Genomic DNA, 27,648 nt, shown 5'->3' with positions numbered 1-27,648 from the left:
TCTTGCTTTTAAAAAATATCTGTACGTATATACACACACAACATATATATGGATATATGGGCACACATAAATCTTCTCAGAAAGTAGAACAAAAAGGCAAAGAGTATGGCAAAAAAACAAGGAAAAATAATAATGCTAGAAGATTAATCCTATAATTTGTCCAACAGCTAACGGATAGTTCTTCAGGAAAGAGAGAATAGAGAGAAAAGTTATCAAAATAATATCATCATCATCATACAACATATCAATAATAATAATTCCACAGCATCCCACTCCATCTCATGTTTGTCCCTTAGTCATTCAGTTATCAAATTGACTGTCAGGGTATCTTGGTGCTTGTGTTCAAGTAACTTTGGTTTTATTTAATAACAGCCCCAAATCACAGGAGTAACGGTGCTGGCAATTCGAATATGTCAAAGGGAAGCCATAATGTGCTTCACTGAAGTAAAAAGGTGAAAGTTTTGTACTTAATAAGGAAAGAAAAAAAATCCTATGCTAATGTTGCTAAGACCTACAGTAAGAATGAATCTTCTGTGAAGAAGGAAAAAGCCATTTGTGCTAGTTTTGCGGTGGCCTCTCAAGCTGTAAAGGTTATGGCCACAGTGAGTGGTATGTGCTTCGTTAAGATAGAAAAGGCATTAGATTTGTACAATAAAATCATCTGAGTGAGATAGAGAAGAGAGACCACACTCACATAACTTTTATTAAAGTATATTGTTATAATTGTTCTGTTTCATTATTAATTATTGTTAATCTCTTACTGTGTCTGATTAATAAATTAAACTTTATCATAGGTATGTATGTATAGGAAAAAAATAATATTTATAGAGTTCGGTACTATCTGTGGTGTTGGGCATCCAGTAAGTGTCTTGCGACATATTCCCCGGGTATAGTAGGGGGGCTACTGTATTCAAAAGCTTGAAGAAACGTGTGTGTGTGGGGGGGTGTGTGTGTGTGTGGGGGGAATGGGTGTTGCCCTTGAAGAAGTAAAATTCTCATCCTCCATAGAAGAAAGCCAATAGACCATGCCTGAGGTGAAACAGTCAGCACATTCTAGCATACACATGTTGTTTTACAATGTGGAGTTAACACAAGGAACAGCTAAAGCATCGATGACTCTGAGGGACTGGAACTTGGTAGAGGGGAGAGAAAGATTGCCATTGTTAACATTAAGCACTGATTAATTGCATTTAATTTTAAAAACTATAACTTTCGCAAAATTACGGTGAAAATAAAATCACCTACTCAACTAAATGTGATGTATTCATGACGTGTAAACTTGTTAAAGGACAGCAGTAAATAAAAGTGCTGAAACAGGTAATTTTCAAAAATCAGTATCAGTCGCTTTGTAATTATACACTACAGAATAAAATATTACTAATCATGGCTATCATCTGCTGATCACTTACCTCAGCATCATCTCATCATATGTTCACACCAACCCTTGAGACAGGTGCCATTAACGTTAACCATATTTCATAGATGAGATTATGAGAAGCTAAATAACATGTAAATTTGTGCAGTTGGAAAACAAAGTGGTCATGAGATTAAAATCTGAATCTACCAAAGCTCCTAAACCTGGCCACAAGTCTACACTCCAGACAGACTAGGAGGTTACAGGAATTCAGAGAGTGCCAAGAGCTCTGGATTCACCCTCTTTTTCCAGACCAAGCATCCCAGCAGCCGGCAAGTTTCCTTGTACTTCAAGGAAAACTTAAATCTGATGTAGTTTGCTATTTGATAAGGCATGGGTTTGCATTTTAAAAAATAATTTTGAGGTTCTTTTAAACTCACTTCCTACACGTTTCTCCTCAGGTTATTTTTAGATTTTTCAGAATGAAACTTAAAATGCTGCCCTGAATCTCTGTGAACAATAATATCTCACATTTTTTCAGATCCCTTCCGTCTCTCATCTCCTTTGATTGCCACAGTAACACCATGAAATGAGCAGGGGGGATGTCAATTGTCATGTCACAGATGGGGCGTGAGGAGCATAAAAGCCAAGTGGTTTTCTGTAAGCCACATAGACGATAAAGGAGAGTTGTGATTAGAACTCACAACTCCTGATTCTTCCTTCACCTCTCTTCCCACCACCATGCAGCTCCTCACGTGGCCCTTCACGTGGCTCCCCACGTGGCACCCACTGATCTCTCTGCATTGAAAGGGCCAATTTGGTTTTATCTCACGCCAAAGTTCATGCTTTGGGGAAGCCCACCTCTTTTAGATCTTTTTCAAAGTCATTAATTTCTTAAACTTGAATAAACCTGAACAAGGAATGGACTCTTTTATATGGAAAATCATTTTCCCTTGACTCCCCCCATCCTGACATGTTGTTTAAAATATGTGCAAAATAAAATTTGATAGCAACTCCTAATGCTTATAGCTCCCGCATACCTATGAAACGAACACAAATTTACAAGTAAAATATAAATAATATCACAAATACAATAGTGTCCAAAGAAATACCATTGGCAAAAAGACCCTGTGGATAAGCTACAGACCACTGGAGGGTGGCAGCGGTGGGAGGGGAGAGTGTCTCAAGGACCAGCCTGTTTTTCCATTGTCACACCCTCCACGCCTGACTCAATCCTCCACGAGTCATCCCCAGGCGAAAGGTGGGAAAATTATCTATTGCTGAACAATCAACTACTCCAAAAGTGAAGGCCTTAGACCAACTGTTTTTACCTGGCTCAAGATTCTGTGGGCCAGAAGTTCGGAAGAGACATGGCTGGGTGGTTTTTCTCCAGGCAGCAGCAGACAGAGTGGCTGCTGGGGCTGCAGGGACCACTTCCAAGATGCTTCTCCATTCCCTCATCTGTATCTGCGTGCACTTTGTCATCCTTCTCTCCTCATGGCCTATCAGCCTCTCCATCTGGCCCAGCCTTCTAACAGCAGGGTGTTCTCAGGGTAGTCACACTTCCTCCATGGCGGTTGGGTTTCAAGAGGCCAGAGAGGAAGCTACCAGGTGAGGTAAGGGCTGTGTCAAGAACTGGCACAGTATCACACCTACCACATTCTACTGCACAAAAAGTCACAAGCCTGGGGCTTCCCTGGTGGTGCAGTGGTTAAGAATCAGCCTGTCAGTGCAGGGGACATGGGTTGGAGCCCTGGGCTGAGAAGATCCCACATGGCACAGAGCAAGTAAGCCCGTGTGCCACAACAGCTGAGCCTGCGCTCTGGAGCCCGAGAGTCACAACTACTGAGCCTGCATGCCACAGCTACTGATGCCTGTGTGCCTGGAGCCTGTGCTCTGCAACAAGAGAAGCCACCGTGGTAAGAAGCCCATGCACCTCAATGAGGAGTGGCCCCTGCTCGCCACAACTAGAGAAAGCCCGTGCACAGCAGTGAAGACCCAATGCAGCCAAAGAGAAATAAATAAATAAATAAATAAATAAATCTTTAAAAAACAAAAAGTCACAAGCCTGAACAGATTCATGGAATGGAGAAACAGACTCCACCTATTGATAGAGAAGGGCCAGGTCACATTGCAGAAGAGCACACATGATGAGAGATGCTGTTCTAGACATCTTAGCAAAATGCAAGGTCCCCAGTTTGGCACAAATGCCCCATCCATTCTCATTAGCCAGAGACTACATGGTAGTAATTGCTGCCTATATGTTTATAAACACGAGTGCCGAGTGTATAGAAAAGTCTCAGTCCTGTAAAGTTAGAACATGCTTTTATTCATATTTTTATTATTGTTTTGAATAAAAAATATACCGTGCAAGGGATTTCTACTCTTCCCCACATCCAGTTTTTCTCTCCTTCCCGAGCACATGGGAGCATTCCACTTCTCACTTCTTCACCCTGAGTCACGCATGGGGTCTCTTTCTGGCCCATGGGTGATGAGGAGAAGTGATACGTGTCCTTTTCAAGATGAAGCATTTAAGAGCAGGTTGAGCTCATCATGTGTCATCTTCCCCTTTCTCTTCCAGTGCCCTGGGAGCCACAGTAGTGTGGTGGCATCTCAAGATGCTGGACGTTTCAAAAGCATCAGTTACTGAAAGATTATGTTAATCAGAGCCCCCCATGGACCGGTGCTGGTCACGCAGCATGAGTGAACAGTAAACATTTGTACATCAAATCGTTGGGACTTTGGGTCAACATAATCTAGCTTATCTTAACTAATATGTTTATTATTCACAACATTCTGGTAGGAAATGCAAGGACCCCAACATAATACAGTTTGAGGAACACTGATTTAATTCACACTAAAATTTTTCACAGAGTAGAGGTGGGCAAGGAGGATAAGTGGAGAATTAAGCAGGAGAACATGCAAAAGAAGTAGATGACACTGTCACCTTTTCTGCTCTGGCAAAAGTTATAATGTATTTGTGAAACTACTATGCACTTTCAAAGATGAAGTCACCCTTAAAGCTTTGAAATCTTGGGCCCTTATTTGTAGTCATTTGTACTTTCACTGTGACTCCATGATGGAGAGGAAAAATTAAGGCAATTTATTTCAGACATTTGGACTTTCATTGTTATTTAATGATACAAATGGTAAAATAGAAGCAATTAGTGAAGGTTAAGTGACTTGCCCATGTCACATGAATAAGTAGCAAAGGAATTTTTTCGAAGTGCTCTGATAGAAGTCAAATGATAGGTTATATTTTAGCCATGGAGAATATGATCCCTTGCTGAATTAGTCTATTTCTGAGATGTCTTCAGTTACTCATTAAAAAGGAATCACTGTATTAAGTTTTAGAAAAATCTGATTTGGTCCACACTGAGTGCCACCTGGTACTCTCATGATTAGCGTTGATGATTACTCATTGATTTTGGTTTTTGATTAAAAATTTTCATGATTAAACATCAGCCATTTGCAGATGTGTGGACAAATTATCAACTGAATTCAAATTACCTCTAAAGACCAGATTGAAAACTGGTTGGTCTGGTGATTTTGGTCATGTGATTGGCTGAATGAGATTGCTCCATGGCAAACGAACTGATTGCTCAGAGAGCAGAGACACAAACAAATCAACTAGATTCAGACTGATGCAGTTAAGCTATATAAACCCAGTCTTCAAATAGCCTCCCTGGTGAAACACTGTTTTTCATTTAACCTGAATGCTGTGTTGAGGACTTTGGGTACTTTATAATTTCCTTTCAATATAAAGTCAGCGTGAGATACTCCTTAGAGTCTATATTAATAGATTTATATCATCCTGGGCAAAGGGTTTTGAGCTTTGCCATTTCTTTTTCTGTTCTATTCAACCTTTTTATTAAGAACTGGTTGAGGATATTGATGTTGATTGAAATCAGAGTTGACAGGAAGGTGGGAAGGAGACTGGATCAGGATCCAACAAAACCTTGACAGGTCATCATGAACTCTAATGAGATGAAAAACTCAAAAATTAAATCTAAGTCCTTGCTTTAGGACCAATATCCCAGTCTTCCAAGGACGTATTGATTTGCAGCATGTTTGAGAAGACACTAGAAGTTTTGACTAGTTGTAGGGTCAGCATTAGTCAATATAAGATCTGTGACCTCTAAAGAAGGGTAAAGTGATCCTGTGGTATGTGCACGGAAGAACAGCTTTCAAAATATGGGAAATGAGACCCCAGTGCTACTCTGACATTGTCAGACTGTAGCTGGATTGTGTGTTTAGTCCTTAGACAATGTTCAGAGAGGTGTGGTGAGGAAGACAAGGAAATAAGACCAAATTCAATGAAAACATCTGAAAAAACCAGGAAGGTTTACTCTGAAGAAGGCCCAGGGTCAGGATAATTGTTGAAGGGTTCTCGCATGGGGGATGCCAGAAAGCAGAACCTGGATTGCGTCCCAATGCTTTGGGGTTGCCTCAAGGAAGAACATTTATACAGACCACCTTTGCAAACTGTGAGGTCAGGGCTCACAGGCATCATAGATATGACTAGCCCGATGCTGAGTCACCCTGTTCTGGGAAGTTGAAGAGAATGGATTGCAAAATGGAATCCCATGGACAAATCTGTTCTGCTGACAGATTTTCTTCAGTTTTTTCACGAGTTAAGAATTTTTTATTTAGCAACTAATATTTTTAAGAAGCACAAAGATTTTGCCCAAAGGTTGGCTTTTTCTGATTTTCTTGAAAAAATGGGATATCTGGCAACCATGGACCTCCATCTTTGTGAGGTAACAGTCATCTGAGGAAGATGCTTCCTCCTTGTGATGGGGTTGTGCTCTCTGGTTCTCCAAGTCCCCACCACTCCCTGCTGTGTTCCCCACCTAAAGGCAGAAGGAAATGTGATCCTTTGTCCTCTTGCTTGAGTTACTACTTTGCTTACACCCAGCCCACCTCAACCCATAACTTATTTGCCCAGCCTCTCTAGGAGTTCTACCTGTGATCCTGATGTGACACGCTGATTGACTGGGTTGGAGAACAGAACTTAATTAGAAGTCACTGGTTCTCAAACTTATTGTTTTTGGTTGACATACCTCTGTTTCATCACACCCAGCTTGCCAAATGAAATCTTACACCAATTTATAGAATAGGGTAGAGAACCTACTATCTTTGAAGTGGATGAAAAACCTCCACCTCATCATCTAGTGTTTCCCTCGAGGCAACAAAAGGAAAGTTAGGGCTCTAACGAACTGGTTTGAACAACAATGATGTGAAATTTTCTAGTAAAAGATGAGGATATGGACATAGATGGTAGTTATTCCAAACACTTTAGAGTATTGGTTTCAAGAAAATCCCCATTTCTCAGATGAAAATAGAGATATGCGAAGGAAGGATCACAAACTAGTGGGAAATCTGGGTTTCAGTTCTGGCATTCACGTCAACCAGTTGGAGGAACTTCAGAGTTGTCCCTGGAATCTCAAACATCAGCACCTGAAGGGACATTTCGGAAGCTAACTAGTCTACACTCCTCACTGTATAGACAAAGAAACTGAAGGCTGGGAGATAAAATGGTCTGTCAAGGAGACGTGGCTAGTTGGTATCAGAGCTAGTGTTAGGATCCAAGAATAACCTCAAGCTGCACGCCCTCCTTCACAATCCTTTTCTGCCTCTAGGGCAATAATTTGAGTCTGTTTCCATACAATAGATTTGAACCCCTTTGGTTTCTTCTGTTCTCTGGGAGGGCTTTCTCCTGTCATTTCTCTGAGGTGTCCTTACAAACTGACATCCATTAAGCAATTCTTTACGTGGGCTGGGCTGCTCTTCCTTTTCAAGGGGAATGGAAAACAGAAAATTGTTTTGTCTTACCTGTTTTCTCTCAGGCAATTAGTTCTTTATTGCTAAATGGGACACACTTGCCATAGAGAAGATGGAAAACACAACATTTTTGGTCCAGATAATGGGAAACCAATTAGATAAACTCCAGCAACTGGATTGTTATTCCGACCTGAATCTCTTTGTCTCGCTGCTTTTTACTCTTTTCCAGACCTGGCTTCAGTCATTTGCTCTCCTCAACCCACAAAGGTTTGAAACTACTGGAAATGGTAGGAATTCAATTCCTCTCATTTTCTAAATTCCCTTGACTTGGATTTAAGAACACAAAGCTTGTTTATGGATGAAGATATGATCGCAAACGTGTCAGTGGACATCATAAAAGGAAAATGGCTAAACCAATTTAAAAATATCCAAAGAGAGTTTTAGAGTGGTTTGTTTTTTTTTAATCTTTCTGATGCGTATCAAACTCCAAACATAACTTTGTCTCATGAAACATGATCTTAGGAAAATCTGTAGCCAGATAGACATTTAACCATTTGTTCATGTCATCATTAAGGAATGCTGATAGCCTCCTTCAGCTAAGCATTGAATACAGTTCACTTGGGAGCAGTGGTTTAAGGAGTAAGGAATGACTTTCTACGTAGATTTCGAATCTTAACAGGGAATTATTTTAAGAACTTTCCCTTTCTGAAATCCACGTAAATGTGATCAAGGTTGAATCAACACAGCTTGGATTTTTGTATTTCTTAATTGGAGATTAAGGTTCTTATCTTTGGGTCTACAGTCAAACTTGATCTGTCTCACAACTTTCATAGTTCCTTAACATTAAAAAGAAGTGCCCAACTCAGATTTTCCTCTTGCCACCTCAGACAGACGCAGTTTCCCGGGAACTTCGCCCAGCAGCTCACAGAACTGGGTCTCGGCTTTGAGATATTACCTAGCTGGGCTTGAGGTTTTAGAAACTTGGTTCTTATCTGTTCTGTGTCAAATGTGACTTCCGGCCTTAAAATACACCATCCAGCCCAGATATAGCAGTGTCTGGTTGAGATAAAATTCATGCCACCATTTTCATTTCATAAGCTCATGTGTGCACCATTAATTTCAATACTCTTTCAGAAAAAATAGATTAGAGATGGAAAAACTGAAGAAACATATTCCGTCGATATCTCTAAGTGGCTCTAGTAAGAAATAATTATAGGGACGGACAAGATACTCTGGTAAAATGTGAATGAGGTAGGACACATTGACCAGGTTAGTATTTGCTTGACCTCTGATCCTCTTCCTCTATTATTTGTCACTTTTGTGGCCTCTGCTGGTCCCCAGTCATCTTCCAGATGTCTAAATTTTAGAATGCCCAAGGACTCAGTCCCACACAGCTTGTCTTCTCTATTTACACTCATTTCTTACATAATCTCAACTAGTCTCACAGCATTGAATGCTATCAACAGGTGGGCAACTCCTAATTTATGTCTCCAACTCCAACCTCTATCCTAAATTTTTAAATCCCTTTGCTTATTTTACTTCTCCACGTGGATGCTCAATGCAACTCTCAGATGTTTACAGGCATAAAACTACTCTCTTGATTCCCTACCACCTCCCAATCAACCTGCGTTTCGCTCCCATCTGTCTACGTAAATGCTATCTCCATGTGCTAGTAACTCAGGCCGACAGTTCTAGAGTTACCTTTACCTTCTCTCTTTCCCTCTCATTCCTTATCTGATCCATCAACAAATGAAACAGCAAATTTCTTCAAAGACTCTACCTTCACTAAATATCCCTAAATCAGACTTGCTTCTCACCACCTCGACCAGCTTCCACCCTGGTCTAAGTCACCACCCTCTCTCCACCATCCTTTCTGAAATGCTGCCATCGCCTTGCACTGAGCTTCCTGATTTCCAGTGCCCACACCCATACCCCCTCCATAGTCATTAATTCACCTCCAAGTAGAGAAATCCCTTCTCATCAGTCAACCCAAAGTTCTTACCTTGACCTGCAATGTCCTCTATGATCTCTTTTCCTTGTTGACCTCATTTCTTTCCCTATTCTCCTGGGCTCATCTTCCCAGCTTTCCTGGCATTCTTGTTGTTCACAGAACACATCAAGTGTGTGCTGGACATGAAGCCTTTACCTCTGCTGCTTCCTCTGCTGGGAATACCCTTTCTCCACATAGGCACAGGGAAACATTCCTTACCTTTTCCAGGTCTATATTGAAATGTCACCCTACCAGAGCAGCCAACCTTGGATGCTTCTTGTAAAATAGTAACAACCCTCCCTCTGCCTCACAACTTTCTCTATTCATGCTCGTAACACCTTCGCCATCAGTCACGTGATTGCTTTATTCATCTGGAGTTCGTCTCTGTCCTTCATTCTCGCTAGTATATGAGCTTCACGGGAGGAGTATTACACATGCTCTGTTTTGTTCCCTGTTGTGTCCCAGTACTTAGAACAGTGCTCAGCATAGAGTTGAGCTTAGTAAATACTTGCTGAATGAATCAATGGTTTGCTAGCAAACAACTAGATAATGGAAATATATTGTGAGTTTAATGAACATACACAAAATGCTCATTTTTAGGCGATATAATAGAGGCATTTTAGATATTTAAAGACATTTCCTTTGCATCTTGGAGAAGGCTGGGGAAGGAACTAGGTAAGGAAGGTCAGGAGAAATTTGCCTTAAAAACACTGAAGATTTTGGTAGAAAGTCCTAAAAGGTTCTGAGCTCGCCATTTGAGAGTCATCGTCTTGTGAGTTACAAAGATGATACAGAAGCACTTTCTTCTTTCTGTGTTGCTTTCCTCTGCGTTAGAGCTTCTCAGAATTCTCCCAAAGACAGTTAAAACTCCCCAGAGATCCCTGGGCTTGCTGGAAGAGTGTCTTCCAGAGTGTCTCTCAGCATGAGCAGAAGTGATCATTAGAAACATGCTCACAACATCTAGAAAAAGCCTGGCTTACTCCTTAGCAGCTTTGCCTGTGCCTTTCTGAATCCATAGTAAACACTTCTCCCCTGTTCCGCACAAAGAGTTAATTATAGCACTAGCGACAGCTCTTTGAGGCAGGAAGCCAGGCACATCTGCAGCGCCCAGAGGAGATATAGAAAGTCCTCCCTGCTGAATAATAAAATCAGCAGATTAAGGCGGATCAGTTTTTCCCACAGGTTAGAGCATCACTGAAGGCGTCTTTCCTCTGCTTCCTCCCCCAACATATTTTCTTTCTCTAGATGCTGTCAAGTCACTCTTAAAAATGTGTGCACCGTGAAGGTGTACACTTGCTGAGCCTACCTCTTAATGAGGTGTCTAGAAAATGAATTTGGTCACCAGCTGGGACACTAAGTTGGAAGCTGCTCCACATGAGTTTCTTAGCTTCACCTTGGGGCTCGAAGTGTGGTCAGGGTTGTGTGCCTATAAATTCACATTTCCCTCTGAGCTAAATGCAATCTCAGGAGGAGGGCAGTGAGGGGAGCTGGGCTGCCTAGAGAAAGCTGCTGACACTACAGGCATACCAACTCTTCCAGAAAGGCCCAGGCTCAGGGCAGAATTTTGGCCCCCATGGTCTCTAGGCCCTGGCATTACTTTCGTGATTATGTGATACATCACATGGTAAAAGGGACTTTGTAGTTGTAATTAAGGTTGCTAATCTGCTAAGATCAAGAGAGGGAGATTATGCTAGGTTATCTGGGGGTCCAACATCTTTCATACATGCATCTCCCTACCTCGGAGCCTGTTTCCAGGACATCCAAGCTAAGATACCATTTTTGTTTACTTTTTTCGTAGGGAAATCACACCGTAGGGACAGAGTTCTGCAGTGGGTAAAGTTTAAACTATGCATGGTCAAAATGAACTTTGAAAATTTCTTAGGAAAGTTAGAAATCAATATACTGCCTTAATACATCACAAATGTATGGAATATCCTTCCACGAGGAATCTGGTCCTGTCTCATTGTTCACATAGCAGATGAACACGTTGGCTTGTGCTTAGGAAATATTCTGCGTCAAAAGTATTATCTTTAAATGCTAGAGTCTCTCACGCAGAAAGGCAAACTGTCCGCACTTTGAGTCAGGAGGGAAAGAGGCCAACTGCATTCGTGGGTGACTCTGCTTATTTACGCCAATTCAGGGCACATCCTGGTTGAGCAGAACCGTGAGCAGAAGTGCCCACCTTGTTATTATTTCCTCTCCTTTCCCGCTTTTCCATCTATAGCTGAGTTCACTGAATTCACATAAATCCCATAAGCTAATGACGTAACTTCATATTTTCCCATGACGCTATTTTTGATTTAGGGAATCCAATCATTATTTAGTGAGAACAAATTCTTAAAGCATCACAGGTTCTTAAGCAATGTCAGTCCTCATGTAGCTTTTTTTTTTTTCATCTTTATTAGAGTATAATTGCTTTACAATGTTGTGTTAGTTTCTGCTGTACAACAAAGTGAATCAGCTATATGTATACATGTATCCCTATATCTTTTCCCTCTTGAGCCTCCCTCCCACCCTCCCTATCCCACCCCTCTAGGTTGTCACAAAGCACCAAGCTGATCTCCCTGTGTATGCAGCAGCTTCCCACTAGCTATCTATTTTACATTTGGTAGTGTATATATGTCAATGCTACTCGCTCACTATGTCCCAGCCTCCCCTTCCCACCTTGTGTCCTCAGATCGGTTCTCTACATCTGTGTCTCTATTCCGGCCCTGCAACTGGGTTCATCAGTACCATTTTTCTAGATTCCATATATGTGCATTAGCATATGGTATTTGTTTTCCTCTTTCTGACTTACTTCACTCTGTATGACAGACTCTAGGTCCATCCACCTCACTACAAATAACTCATTTTCGTTCCTTTTTATGGCTGAGTAATATTCCATTGTATATATATGCCACATCTTCTTTATCCTTTCATCTGTCAATGGACATTTAGGTTGCTTCTGTGTAAATAATGCTGCAATGAACATTGGGGTACATGTATCTTTCTGAATTATGGTTTTCTCAGTTCATGTAGCTTTTTATTTAAATTGGATCTGGCATTGAGAGGAGTCATGAATTTTATTATTTCTTCCCCATCAGTTACGATTGTGCGACCTCAGAGAAGTCACTTACCCTCTCTGGGACTATTTTGTCTCAATTATATTTTAAAGCTTCAAGTCAAAGCATTGAATCAATGGTTCCTTTGGAATCTTCCTGCTCTACAATTCTCTTTGTGCAGAGCAGCAGGGAAATTAGTTTATAAAATCTAAGTCAGTGACAGCAGCACCATGCAGTGTGAGGTTCCCTTACAAATCACGTGATGTTCAGTAAGTCACAAGCCTCCCTAAACTCCCATTTCCTCACCGGTAAACTGGGTATCTGACAGTACTTAATTCACAGGAGATATCCAAGGTTTAATGAGATGATGCCTGCTAAATCCTTAGCACAGGTTGGATGGTAGGATTTGCAGCAAGAGTTCACCTGCCGCTCCTGACAACTTGCATCAAGCAGCTCCATTTCTGCCACTCTGCTTGGGGACTTTCTCCAGCATCCTGAGGCTTGTTCAGCCTGTGCACAGGGAAGCCCAGAAGTGCCAGGGATTTAACAACCTGGGGCAGCTCAAAAATGAGAGACAGAGCTAGTAGGTTACTCATCGGGCATCCGCCTTCCTTGTGGGACAGCTCTGAAGCACGTGCTACACAACACCCTCAGAGACCCCCTGTGGGACTGAGCCTCAGCTGCCACTTCCCTCCATCACTTTACTTTTTCTCTTGTGCATCTAAGGATCAAACTCCCAAATAAGTGACCCTCTTCCAAGTCTTTGTCTCAGGGTGGCTTTTTGCAGTAACTCAAACTAAGACAGCAGCATTCAATAGACACGAACTAGTCTTACAACTGTTGTCAAATTAACCTGAGAGGGAACCCCAGAGAGGTCCCCTCTGGCCTCTTCTTCTTCTTTTTTTTTAAATTAAATAATTAATTAATTTTATTGGCTGTGTTGGGTCTTTTTTGCTGTGTGCGGGCTTTCTTTTCAGTTGCGGTGAGTGGGGGCTACTCTTCGTTGTGGTGCACAGGTTCCTCATTGCCGTGGCTTCTCTTGTTGCGGAGCATGGGCTCTAGGCACATGGGCTTCATTAGTTGCAGCGCATGGGCTCAGTAGTTGTGGCGCACAGGCTTAGTTGCTCCGCGGCATGTGGGATCTTCCTGGAGCAGGGATTGAACCCGTGTCCCCTACTCTGGCAGGTGGATTCTCCACCACTGCGCCACCTAGGAAGCCCCTCTGGCCTCTTCTTGCCAGTGGCCTGGTTCCTGCAGAAATGTCATGAGCACGATCTGGCTTTCCCCTCACTTTGTGCAGAGGCTCACTAGCTGACTGGCTGGACACTGAGGGTATGAGCCCAATGCCTTCCTAATGGATTACACTGTGCAGGTATTCCCCTGCACTTGTCCGTATTTTGTAAAGCAGCTTTCCTCTTGAACCCTGAGACACATATTCTAAAAGTGTGTTATTTGTTACTTCTGGATTCCCAAGGAGAGGAAATAAGGTGGAGAGAGGCAGGGAGGGAAAACTAGAGGAAAAAATGGAAGAAATGATGCTGAACTTTGCCATGCACTCCTGGTGGAGTGATTTGCCTCTTCAAGGTGGGCAGGGTGGTTCCTATTTTTTATGATAGAAAATTGAGCTGTTAACAGAACAGGAAAGGTCCAGGTCACTGAGGGAGTCACATGGCAACTGCTGGGAGGTGGGTTTGGGGCTGGGTCTCACCCAATAATTTTTTTGAGTTTTTCCTGTGCCTCTGTCTCTCCTTCTCTATCTTCTCCTGCGCTCTCTGGCATCAACATCATTTATTGCAGTTCCATATGTCCCCAGTTTACTTTATTTCTCTGCCTGCAGTAGACAGGCCAGAGGCACCCATGAGCACTTGTTGTCCCATGGAGGAGTCTCTCCTGGGAATTCCAGCTAACCTGTGCCTTTAAGGCCCTGAGAGTTAAAGGAATTTCATTCCACTTTCAAGCCCCACCCTTGGCCAACTCTATACTTGCACGACTTTATCTGTGGACCACTGAGCTCTTACGATCATGCATCATGATTGTACAAACACATGTGCAACTCAGGTACACATCAACCTCTTTGTCACCTTCATTTCAAGATGCAATAACAACTGTTTGGTCCAACTCACCAAGGAAATGGGAAGATGAAGAAAAGGCAGCCATGAATGCCCTCTGACATAAAAGCTCTATAGAAATTCAAAATACTATTGTACCTGCTATACTATTTATAATAAACTCACTATGTGTTTCTAAATAAGTAAAATATAATTAAATCTATGAGCTTTCTCTTTCTTCCCTCAAGAAGACATTCAGAAGATAAATTGGGGAATTCCTATACATTTCTTAGGGTAGTATCTCAAAACCTCAAACCTCACCATTTTAGAATTAAGTATGAAGATAAAAAAACAACCTATTTAAAAAAAAAACAAATGTGGAAAACAGAAACAATTTTTTTAAAGGTATAAAAATCAAAATCAACCAAATAAACCAACCTATGGGGGGAGGGGAGGTTATAAATTCTTTTAAAAGGCACTAAAATGATGGAATTTCTGTTTTTACTGGTCCCACAGGCTGAGGCTCTCTTGCATCACTGTAATGTAAGAGGAGGACACACCCACTGGAGGAAGGTTTGGTCAAAACCAGAACGAAGAGTGAGGGAAGGCATTTTTCCCCATGACATTTTCTGTTTGAAAGTAGGTTTTCCAGAACATAATAGTGTTTTTTATTCTCTTCTCCAACTTTTAATCTAAGTATGGTCAGTCCTCCCTATTCACGGATGCGCAATCCGCGGATACGGGCCAACTTCTCAATGCTATTTACATGAGGCACTTGAGCATCTGCAGATTTCGGTATCCGCAGGGGTCCAGGAACAAATTCCCTGTGGAAACTGAGGGATGACTGTGATCAAATAGTTATCTAATATAAACCCAAGGAAAGACACAATACATAGAAGTGGACTGTCATTATCATTACAAATTACTGTGACTGGTGCTAGGTATTTGAAAACGATTGGCAGCCAAGAGCTTAGCAATTATGAAAAATTTCATGTAACTTGTGGAGGAAGAAGGTAAATGAACTTCTTTGCTTGTTTGACCTCTTGAAGGACCCAAAGCAATTACAAGGCATTCCCAGCTCTTGTCAACCACCTGAGTTTCAGCTGTGATAATGAATCCATTTAAAAAATATGTCAATTATTATCTTATTAAGTCCCATGGACAAAGGAAGCCTGATTCTCTCATTACTCAGATTTTTACAAACAGATCACATCAGTCATGTCCAGTTAGTTGTTTTTTTTTTTTAGGAATTTATTTATTTATTTGTTTATTTTTTGTTAGCTGCTTTGGGTCTTCGTTGCTGCACGCGGGCTTTCTCCAGTTGATGTAAGCGGGGGCTACTCTTCATTGCAGTGTGCTGGCTCCTCACTGCAGTGGCTTCTCTTGTTGTAGAGCACGGGCTCCAGACACGTGGGCTTCAATAGTTGTGGCACACGGGCTCAATAGTTGTGGCTCACAGGCTCTAGAGCACAGGCTCAATAGTTGCGGCGCATGGGCTTTGTTGCTCCGTGGCATGTGGGATCTTCTTTCAGAGCAGGGCTCGAACCTGTGTCCCCTGCATTGGCAGGCGAATTCTTTTTTTTTTATTTTTTTTATTTTTTTTATTTTTTTGGGGGTACACCAGGTTCAATCATCTGTTTCCATACACACATCCCCATACTCCCTCCCTTCCCCGACACCCCCTCCTCGAGTCCCCCCCACCCTCCCTGCCCCAGTCCTCCAAGGCATCTTCCATCCTCGAGCTGGACTGCCTTTGTTATACAACAACTTCCCACTGACTATTTTACAGTTGGTAGTATATATATGTCTGTGCTACTCTCTCGCTTCGTGGCAGGCGAATTCTTAACCACTGCGCCACCTAGGAAGTCCCTCCAGTTAGTTTTAAAGAACAGCAAAATTCTCTTTTGTTCAGATTGTATGGATCTACGAGATTTTTGAAGGACTGTGCAGTGAAACTAACTTTTGTGGGTTTTTGGAGTGCCCTCAAAACTCACAGATATGCTCAGAATAGACCCTTAAAGAACAAAAGTGGATTACTATGGGATCTTGTGCTAACACCTATGGTCATAAGACATGTGACTACACGGATGAGAAAGAAGCTAGGAAGATACAGCTCCCATGTATAGAACACAGAGGAAACGCGAAACATTCTTTGAGACCACGGAACTGAGAAAATGTTTCAGTGGACTGATATGAGTTTCTGACTCAAAACGGGTTTAAAAATGATCCTAAGGTGTAATTGGATGGTTTAGTATCATTGCTGAGAGGAAAAGAAATATATGTTTGTAATTTTGAATCAAATATAACTTCTCTCAACAAGTAACGTTTAGGTTTTTTTTTTTTTGTTAAATTATCTGGCTTCCATGTGACTAGTGGGTGTTGCTTATTGAACGATCTGAGTCTTTATGTTTTTGAACGTATTTCATTTCAATGCTCTCTGTCAGATGAGCAGATATGATTCAACAGAGCTGTGAAACAAACGTCTTGAATAAATCTATTCCCCCACAGCTTTTCAAGTACCTGTAGAATGTATGGGGTTTAGTACATAGACTATGGACCACAGTTGGGTCTGACTTTAAGATTTGTTGATGCTGCTCTTAGCTAAAGTTTGACAAATGTCATGGAGGTTTTGAACATGGTTTGTTTGTTCATGACCTTGATGCTAAGAAGGAATTTTTAATTTTATTATCTCATTTCAACTTTGGATTTATTTATTACATCTTCAAATTATTTTAGCTATCCACACATTTCCAAACATGTTGTTCTTGCTTTGGTGGTTACACTGTGACTTTGGATATGATCAGGAACACAGAGTGACTTTGGAAATTAAAAACTGGTTCTTCAAGGGACTTTTAGTAACAAAATTTGAAAGTGATGAAATGAATTGGTTTCTTTTACCCACACAAGAATGTACTTAAAGGAGGCGTTAGAAAGAAGGCTATACTTCTGTTTCTTAGTGGATGCATATTTTAGAATAGCAATGAAAACCTAAGATGAGACGAACAATATTATTTCATAGATTAAAACCCTGAAAAAATTACTAATTATCCACCTATTCATTTGACAGTCATTTATTGAGCATCTACTGTGTACTCAGAACTGCACTACACAAAGATACCCAGAAATAAGACACAATTTTTGCTTTTTAGTATCTAAATGATATTACACAGCATTATGCTAATCCTTTTAGCAGAAAGAAAGGGAAAGGCAAGAGAATACCTTTTAGACGGTCTGCATCAGAACCCTTTTCTTAGCTATTGCCCTGAATTTTGATGAACAAATATACATGTATTGAAAGCAGCACTGTATTGACCTGGACAAAAAAACCCAGGTGATCCCTTTCTAGTCTTTTTCTCCTTCTCCTTAAACAAAAAAATTAGTTGTGAAATGAGGGACAAACATCCTTGAAATTTCTGTTCTGAAGCCAAAACAAAACCAAAAGTAAGCCTTTTTCTTCCTTATTTCTCGGGTTGATAGGAGATCTTGGTAGTTTCTTTCACTAAAAAGCTATCTAGGTAGATTGAGCCCTGAGAGCCTCTAGAAGCTGAAATCCTCCTGGGCTTATGTGCACAGTTCCTTGAGCTCTGTATTCTCCTTCACAAGCAGAGGACAGTGAGTGAGAGAGGCCAGGAAGTAATGCAGAGATGGGGGAAGAAGGAAGCTGGGGCTGCGAGCTTGATTAAAGCTGGTAAGCCTAGGGGACAGCATGTTTCAGAGAAGGATAAAAACTTGCTCTTAAGATCACGATTCATGAAAAGTATCTTGCAACATCTGTCCAAGAGACAGAAGAATCCTTTTCAGCTACCTGATCCTTCCCACTTTCCTCTCAATACTTCTACTTACTTCTCTTTTTGCATCCTGTTTGAATGTGCTTGGGAACCCCCAAACTGAGGTATCCTAACTTGACATGTTTGCCTTTAGTTTAAGGTCTGTAAACCCACAGGGCTTACAGAATCCTTATAATACTGCTCTTGTACTGCTGATCGTCAGTGCTTTTTAAGAGTATTCAACCCCATTTTTGCTATCAGCTGATGCCAAAATTAGGTGACCACAAGAACATCCTGCAGGAAAGACTCAGGCCTTAATCTAACATTTGGGGGCAAGGCAATCATTTTTTTTTTTCATTTTGCAAAGAATTATGAGATTTTATGCTTGATTTCTTTTCCTAAAATGATTTTATTATTGACAGCAGCCCCGACATTTAACCTTGATGAGAAGGCAGGTAAAAGATACAGGAGATTTATGACCTTCAGTTTTTCTGCTCTCTTCTCTTGGTCTTTGTGGGCAGGCAGATGGAATGGCCACCAGGTAGAGGTAGATGGCTACCAGGAGCTTATAATGGGCAATGGTGGGGAACAGATGCCCCTTTCGGTTAAAATAGAGAAAGACAAATGATTAGATTCACCTTGTTACCCATCCCATCTTATTTTCTTCTCTCTCAGAAACACCACTACACTACATTTCAAAGATCATTTCAAGTAAGTGCAAGAATAAGAAAATCTTAACCTAATGAGCTCGAGGAATCTCTCTGAACCAAACAATGGTTTCTTAGTTTCACTGTTCCTTGGTTTCCTTTCCCGATCCAAGCCTTTTAAGCACCACTTTCCTTCTGCCCCAATTTCTTTTATGTGCTTCTCTCTGAATGATCTCAGGGCAGTGTCTTTAATCGTGCAAGAAGAGAAACCAAAGGAACTTTTAAGAATTATATAAATGAAAATAAAAAATTGGCCATAAAGGGTAAGATCATGGGGCAGGTAGGAAGCATAGGGAAAACCAGTATTACTTGCACTAGTGTGGTCACTGTCTGCTGGTACCCACTCTGGGTCCACAGGTGAGACAGGCAGGATCCTTGTCCGTGGGCTTCTCCAGGGCATCCCCAGATGCTGAACTGGTACAGCCAGGCCAAGGCTGTGATGACAGAAAAGAGAGCTTCTCTCTTAGATAACTGTGCCAGCTTCTACAACGACCCTTTAGGAATGCTGGGCATTGGCTGACAGCACAGGCAGCTTGGATCTTACCGCAAAAGCAACGATTAAGTGGCTTCTCAGAGCAGTATTTTCACTCTAGGGAATGTGGGCTCCCCCGGGCTTGAGGAGTTAAAGGAAAATTGCCTGTGGCCAGTCAGTTGATCATCTGTGGGGTATGGGGGCTGTTTCATCTACATCCCTAATTAAAGTCCACATTAAACCCAGTCAAATGTTCACATGAAAAATCCCACAAGAATGATTCCAGATTCCATCAGCTCCAAAGGAGTCTCATGTGTAAATCTGTAACTCAAACATCTGACACTCTCCACATCACCCAAATCCTGGGGAAGAGGGTATGAAGCCTTCAGTGGACAGAGAGCAAGTAGCCTGGATTATTAATTTCCTTCTTGGTGAATTGCATATGAGAAATCAGAATCTCCCAGTTGAATGAGTGTGGGGAGAGCGGAGGAGGTGGGGATAGGCAGGATTCAATGATGCCCAAAGTTCCTAACCTGAAAAAACAGGAAGCTGGAGCCCTGGGAAAAGAGCTGGTTCATGGCCAAGAAGATAAGTTTGGTTGCAAGAAAGTTGAATTTAAGTTTCTGGGGGGAAATGGAGTAGGAAATGAGACCTGGTGTCCAAGAGCAAGGTAAAGATTGGAGGTAAAAGTGGGAGTCGTGAGCATCCGGAGGACATGGGGCCTGGGGTAGCTCAGATCAGAAAGAACAGCGGGGGAAGAGGGGCTGAGAAGGTCCTGAGGCTTCAGTCGCGCATGGACGCGGAGAAGCCCGCTGCCTGTTGTGAGCTGATCGCTCACTGGCCACATGGGGCATGGCAATCTCCTCAGAGCATGTGGATTCACCAGTAGAAACTTTCCATAAAATGACTCATTAAACTGCTTGGTGTCTTCCCATCCATCACAGGCCCAAGCATGTCCCCAGGCAACAGCAGTCCTCATACAGTAATGCAGGAGGAAAAGCAGGTACCCCTGTGTACTCCCCCTCCGCTGGCCTATCGAGGGTTTAATTATTATGCATAAGACAGAGGAGCAGAATGTCCCCAGGATTCTCTGCAAAGGATCCATTTGGCCTATTGCAACACATCAAATGCCTTTACTTCAAAATTCCCTGTCTTCTCCCTTGTAAAGCCCCTCAATGGGCTCATTTGCGGCAACAGAGGTTACAAGGCAGGTTTCCAGGAAAACTCACCCTGGGGTCTCTCTCCAGCTGCTGCTGATGGTGTAGGCTGCGTCTTCTCTTGGCCTTTGCCAGGCCGTTGTGATAAAAATGGAACAGGCCTTCAGTGAAGGGGAGCTGTGGAGAGGCAAACAGACACAGGCATGGTTAGCTTCTTGGGGCGCCCCAGAACAGGGACCCCAGAGCTGGGGTGCATGCCGGGGCTCCCTGGGATGGGGGTGTAAGTGAGAAAACCCCTGACGACCTCCCATCAGATTTGGCCCTTCCTCCGCATTTCCCTGCTTTCTCTTATGTAACGCCGTTCACCTCCCCTCGCCCCGAAACCTATTCTTTCCTCTGTTACTTTACTTTATATCCATCTTATGATCTTCTCTTCTCCTCCATGGAGCCTTCCTTTCAGATTCCTCCCCACACCAAGTTCTCTATTCTCTTGTCTTAGGTATCACAAGAAAAGAAAACTACAGACCACTACCCACTAAAACAGGCCCCATGTGGGCCACAGCAAACCATCCCCACTGTGTTCTGTGTGCATCTTTGATCCCAAGTCCATGAGCATAATAAAACAGTTGTTTTATACTAAGAAGTTTGGGGTTGGTTTTTTACTCAGCAATGGAAAGCAGGAACAAAGAGCTAGCTGAAAAAATGTTTTCTTCCTTCATTTTTTAGGACTGTGCTGACTTGAAACTCTACAATAGTATTGGCTCTGTCTGTCTGCTGGTGACACCAGCCCGGAGCAGCCCAGATAAGGGCCCTCAAGGGACGTTCCTGGCACAGGAGGAGGGGGCCTGAGGCCAGAGAAGCAGATACTGGATGAACTTCAAGGGCACAGCAAGTTTGGCTAGGGGTCTGGTGTGTGAATGAAAATCTTTTAGAACACTGTAGCTTTTGTGATTTAGTTCCTGTTCATTAAAAACCACATTCTTCAGGGCAAATTAAACATAAATATTTCATGTGAATTTTTCCATGCTCAGTGATTCTTGAATGTGTTCTCTACTTAACCCCGCTGATGTACTCAGGGTAGGGTTAAGATTTGATCGAAAACGGGGGGTGGGAGGAGAAGGAAAGAATACATAAGTGTGCTCATCTTTTGCTCTCCAGAGACTGGTGCCTGTGTTCAGGCCACTGCAGGTGGTATGAACTTGGAGTTTTACTTCCTATTCTGGAGAGTGTGAAGAATCTGAGAATTTTTAACACAAGAAAGGAAACTTGGGGTTATCAAGCTCCAGTGAGCTTTGGACAGATATTGTTCTGGCTCTGTCTTAGTGATTTTTGAAAAAATTAAATTTGCATAGAGGCAAATGGAAAACTCTTTCTTACAATGGAAAATCCAATTAACAAAAGTAGAAATAATGAAGAGAAATTGAATATCAGCATTTGGAAACTCCATAAATAATTGTGGCTGGCAAGCGTCACTAAAGGATGCTAAAATTAGTGGGTGAAATATGACAGAGAAATAACATCTTTACAGTGGAGAAACCTGGCAGAGGCCTCCTCAACCAAGCGTTAGCCGCACCATGGATGAAACAGATCAAAATCACGTGTCTCATGATGTGATGCACTGAGAAGGAGACAGCATCACTTACATAATTTCCTTCCCAGAAATACATAACCTGTATTCAGTCAGGAGGAAATACGAAGCAAACCCATGACTGGCTAGTAACCTTCAAAATCTTCCGGTTCATAAAAGACAAATAAGGGCTGCAGAAATTTTCGAAATCGGAGGAGACTAAGAAGACAGGACAATTAAATATAATGCATATCTTGGATTGGATCCTAGATCTGAGAAAAGGACATTGGTGGAACAATTGGAAAAATGTGAACAAAATCTGTAGATTAATTAGTAGTGTTACATCAATGTTTTTCCTGGCTTTGATAATCGTGGTTTTGTCAAATGTTAACTTTGGGAAAGCTGGATAAAGTGTAAGTGGGAACTTTGTTGCCACTTAAAAAAAGAGTAATTTTTTATTGTGGTAAAATATACAAAATATAAAAAATTGTGTTTTAAAGTTTTAAGTGTGTAGTGACGTGACATTAAGTACATCCCCACTGTTGTGTAATCACCAACCACTGTGGATATCCAGGACTCTTTCCATCCTGTACATGGGACTCTATGTTCATTACGTAACTCTCTATTCTCCCCTCCCCCCAGCCCCTGGCCACCACCATTCTACTTTTTGTCTCTAAGAATTTGACTACTCTAGGTGTCTCATGTAAGTGGAATCATACAATATTTGTCCTTTTGTGACTGGCTTATTTCACTTGGCTGAATATCTTCAAGGTCCATCCATATGAAGCACTGTCAGAATTCCCTTCCTTTTTAAGGCTGAATAAAATTCCATCGTATGTAGGTATCACGTCTTGTTTGTCCATTCACCAGTTGATGGACATTTGGCTACTGTGAATCAAGCTGCTATGAACATGAGTGAACCTGGGTGCAATTTTTGCAAACTTTTTGAGTCTAAAATTATTCCCAAATTGAAAGTTTTTAAAACGTAAAAATATTTTAAAAATTAAATTTGAATGTCCTTCAGAGGGTCATATATTTTAAAATTTCAAGCCGGAGGTCCCATCACTTCCTCTTGTCACATACTGCAGTCACTTCACATGGTTATGTTACCTGAAGGCAGTTGAGTGGCATCCCTGGCTTGGTCTAAGTTCCTCATTTTATAGAGAAAGACATTGTGGCTCAGGGAAGGGCAGGACTTGCCCAATCGAGAGGGAGCTCTCAACAGAAATTCCTGGTCTCCTGACTATAACTCCAGACTGTTCCCCCCACACCACTTCTGCTGCAGCCTCGCTCTATGTCCTGTCCTCGTTGGTAACCATGGCTATGAATCCAAGGGGTTGCAAGCTGGAATTCCTGACAAGGAGGAGTGTGACTCAAGGAGAGCCCTGCTGGTGAGTGACCCTCTGTGGTGTCCTTGGGACCCACGATCTGGGATTCTTTGATTAGAAGCTCTTGGCTATGGAAAAAATGGAGTTAATTGGGCTCATAAAACTAAAATTGGAAACTCAGGCAATAAACGGGTAAATTGATATCACAGACTTAGAAGATTAACCTGCAGGCATTGGTTATTTTTCTGAGCCCTTTTTCCTCTTGTCTTTGGAGTCTAGACCCCAAATCCACCGCTCTCTGAACTGCTGAGAAGAGGCTGTCCGAGGAGCTCATGTGCAGACACGAGCCCAGCATGGGCAGGGAAAGATGATACCATATGCCTTACAGTAGTGCAAGGTACCTGCTGCCCACACAGACCGCAGTTAAGAGCTGCTTGTGCCTTCCTCTGTTTCTTAAGCAGAATGCTGATCTTCCAAATAGAAAAGACATATTAAAAGCAACTTTAGGTCCCCAAACCCTCACCTGTGTCCCAGTAAGAAACTGCTCATATATTTCAACGCAGTATATTCTCAAATGTTTTCTTCATTTAAACACACACACATGCACACACACACACACACCCTTCTTTTCTTTTACACTGCCACCTTTGTCTCTTAAGGCAAAATATGCATGGTTCCAGAAAGAAAGAGAAAAAAGAAGTGAAAGAAGAATTCACAGCAAATTGTCAGCTTGAAGGTTCAGGCTGGGTGACAGTATAATAACGTTGCTAACTCAGACTTGCAGTTTTTAGAAATTCTCATTTTGCCACGAATTCTATGGATCCCAGCAACGCTTCTCATTGCCTCTCCTCTGTCTCTCTTGCCTCCTTTTCCCACTGTTAACCATGGCTCTAAGCTAAAGCTCCTCTCTGAACCCACACACCTGCTTTCCTCAACAGTAGGGAACACCAGGGAACTGGCTGCCGACTGTGAACAGATGAAAAGGCGTGTTAACTCCTCCTGGAGTCCACTGCCTGCTTTCCCTTAGACCAGAGTTCTTTCCCCTTAGGCAACCCCCAGACACTGGTCTGTGAACATGGTCTCCACCACAAGTGTTGTGCTTCTATGCATTTGCTTGTTTCAGGAATGATCACTGCTTCTCACAGATTCTCAAATGCATTCAGAACCCTCAAACCGTTAGGACTCTCTGGCTCAGACCCATCACTTTTCCTTTGGCGGCTTTGTCCATTGTGCTGATTTTTGTGATGCTCAGTCGTGTTTATTTGGGAGTCTAGTTTGGTAAAACATTGGACTTCATTCCATGTATAAAGAATTTTATAATTTTATTTTCAAGGGGAGCTGCTGTCAAGAGGTTCGAGGAATGAAAACTGGGAAACAAAACAATACATCAAGGATTGAAAATTGGTTCAGCTGATAACTGCTTGTCAATTTCATTTGCGGGGTCCTGCATTTTACAGCAGGGGCTAGGCTCTGCATTTTACTGACATTTCCTGAGACCACTCTTAATTTCCCCGGATTGCATGCAATCTCTTATAGGTGGGGGAACTGCACTTTGCAATAAGGATGAGGGAGAAAGGGCGGGGGTGGGGGGGGCGGTCCCAGGCTCTGCCTTACTGGTACTTACAGGCCAAAGTGGAAACACACAGAAAAACTACATTGTGCAATGGACAGAAACATATAATATTATAGAAAAAAGATGGATAGAAATAGGGAGATTGTGCCTGTGCATTAGACAGGAGAAGTAAGGAAAGGAGAGAAGGAGAGAGGAAGGGGTACCCTAGAATTTTGGGGGGAGAGGCAGGGTCAATTGATATGACTTAGATAGCATTAAAAGGTCTCTCCTTGCCTTAAAAAGTTCCCGCTCAGCCCCATTCTAAATTTAAATTTTTTGTGTATTGAATACTTCCATGAAAATCCAGTTACCTCAGGACTTCCTAGGTGGCACAGTGGTTAAGAATCTGCCTGCCAGTGCAGGTGACATGGGTTCGATCCCTGGTCCAGGAAGTTTCCCACATGCCATGGAGCAACTAAGCCCATGCGCCACAACTACTGAACCTGTGCTCTAGAGCCTGTGAGCCACAACTATTGAGCCCATGTGCCACAACTACTGAAGCCCATGCACCTAGAGCCTATGCTCTACAACAAGAGAAGCCACCGCAATGAGGAGCCCGTGCACCACAATGAAGAGTAGCCCTCGCTCGCTAGAGAAAGCCCATGTGCAGCAACAAAGACCCAATGCAGCCAATAAGTTAAAAAAAAAAATCCAGTTACCTCTGGGAGGGTAATACCCTAAGCCATGGTCAGCTAAATGCCTCACTGAGATTTTCTGACATGATGGAGGTTCCCAGGGCCAGAAAGGAAGAAAGGAGAATTGAGAAAGGGAGGAGAGGGGGTCCCAAAGGCATTGTCCTGCCTGTGCTACCACTGTGCTTCAGCCTGAACAATCTCTTGTTTACAAGTTCTCAATGCTTACCTGTACTGGCTTGCATCCTATCCCCAACCAACATTCCTCCTCCTTAAAGTCTGGATCTAGGATCACACATCTCAGCTATTTGAATACTCTCACCTCATTCTGTCTTGCTTTGGAAAAAGAGATGGGCAAAAAGACCACCTCCTTTCCTGCACAAGACTCTTCCTTTGTCTTCTGCCTCCACAGGACCAATATTAATTGCCTCTGTAGTCAGGCTCTTAGGTGATTCACAAAGAAGTTCAGAGAACATGATTAGCGGCTGAGCATTGGAGAGATAGATATGCAAACCCATGGAGGTAGTCTGCACTCTGATGCCTGAGGAGCCCCAGGGGTCCTCATTAAGGTTCTCTAGCCTTGGAGAAAGCCTCTCAGGGCCTTGAGTTTCAGTCATGTATCACCATGATAATGTGTCTTACAAAGCACCAAAAATCTTAGTAGCTCCAAACAGAAACCAATTATTTAGCTCACAATTTCCCGGGTCAACAATTTAAGCACATTGAGTGATTGTTCAAGGACTGACTTCATTAACAGTAAAAACTTCTGTGAAAGACAATATCAAGAGAATTTAGAAAACAAATGACAGACTGAGAAAATACTTGCAAAGGATACGTAAAGGATTGCTATCCCACATATACAAGGAACTTTTATAATTCAACAATCAGGGATTTCCCTGGTGGTGCAGTGATTAAGAATCCACCTGCCAATGCAGGGGACACGGGTTCAAGCCCTGATCTGGAAAGGTCCTACATGCGGTGGAGCAACTAAGCCTGTGAGCCACAACTACTGAGCCTGCATGCCACAACTACTGAAGCCCATGCACCTAGAACCTGTGCTCCGCAACAAAAGAAGCCACTGCAATGAGAAGCCCGTCCACCACAGTGAAGAGTAGCCCCCTATCGCCACAACTAAGGAAAGACTGTGCGCAGCACTGAAGACCCAACAGAGCGAAAATTAAAAAAAAAAAAAAAATCGACAATCAGGAAACAAAGAAACCAATTTAAAAATGGGTCAAGGACCATAACAGATATCTCGCCAATGAAGACATTCAAGTGGCAAATAACCATATGAAGAGATACTCCACGTCATATGTCATGAGGAATTGCAAATTAAAACCACAATGGCGTATCACTACACATCTATTAGAATGGCCCAAATCTGGAACACTGACACCACCAAATGCTGGTGAGAAGGTAGAGCAACAGAAACTCTCTTACATTGCTGGTGAGGATGCAGAATGGCACAGCAACTCTAGAAGACAATTTGGCAGTTTTTTACAAATCTTAGCATACCATTACCATGTAATGCGGCAATTGCACTTCTTGGTATTTACCCAAATGAGTTAAAAACTCATGTTCAGACAAAAACCTGCACACAGATGTTTACAGCAGCTTTATTCATAACTGTCAATATTTGGAAGCATCCAAGATGCCCTTCAGTAGGTGAATGAATAAATAAACATGGTACATCTAGATAATGGAATATTATTCAGTGCTAAAAAGAAATGAGCTATCAAACCACGAAAAGACATGTTACTAAAGCAAAGGAAGCCAATCTGAAAAGTCTACATATTGTATGATTCCAACTATCTGAAATTCTTGAAAAGGAAAAACTGTGCATAGAAAAAAAAAGATCAGTATTTGCCAGGGATGGGAAAGGGCAGGGAAGAACAGGCAGAGCACAGAGAATTTGGGAGAAGTCAAAATACTTTGTAAGATATTACAATGATAGATGTATGTCATCATACTCATGTGCAAACCTACAGAATTTACATCAAGAGTGAACCGTAAGTTAAACTATGAGTTTTGGGCAATTATGATGTGTCAGTGTAGCTTCATCTTTGGTAAAAAATGTACCATTCTGGTGAATGATGTTGATAAAAGCAGAGAGTATGCGTGTGTAGGGGCAGGGGTATATGAGAAATTTCTGTACCTTTCTCTCAATTTTGTTGCCCACTTAAAGTGGC

The 27,648-nt window shown here is 42.1% G+C and overlaps 1 protein-coding gene across 2 annotated transcripts in view; it reads right to left on the bottom strand.

Moving 5' to 3' along the window:
- The window catches only part of PCSK2 (proprotein convertase subtilisin/kexin type 2), a 217,953-nt gene that overhangs the window by 174,808 nt on the left and 15,497 nt on the right, over window positions 1–27,648 (bottom strand). Inside the window, exon 2 of one of the 2 annotated variants that reach the window (XM_057702750.1) lies at window positions 20,393–20,497. The exons of the other annotated variant lie outside the window; for it this stretch is intronic. Coding sequence (XP_057558733.1) covers window positions 20,393–20,497 — 105 coding nt within the window. The remainder of the gene's footprint in view (window positions 1–20,392; window positions 20,498–27,648) is intronic. 2 annotated transcript variants of the gene reach the window in all.

This window comes from Hippopotamus amphibius, chromosome 12, assembly GCF_030028045.1.
Source record: "Hippopotamus amphibius kiboko isolate mHipAmp2 chromosome 12, mHipAmp2.hap2, whole genome shotgun sequence".
NCBI classification, from domain to species: Eukaryota; Metazoa; Chordata; class Mammalia; order Artiodactyla; family Hippopotamidae; genus Hippopotamus; species Hippopotamus amphibius.
Note: the sequence above shows the minus strand (reverse complement) of the source record. Positions and strands in the feature narration are given on the sequence as shown.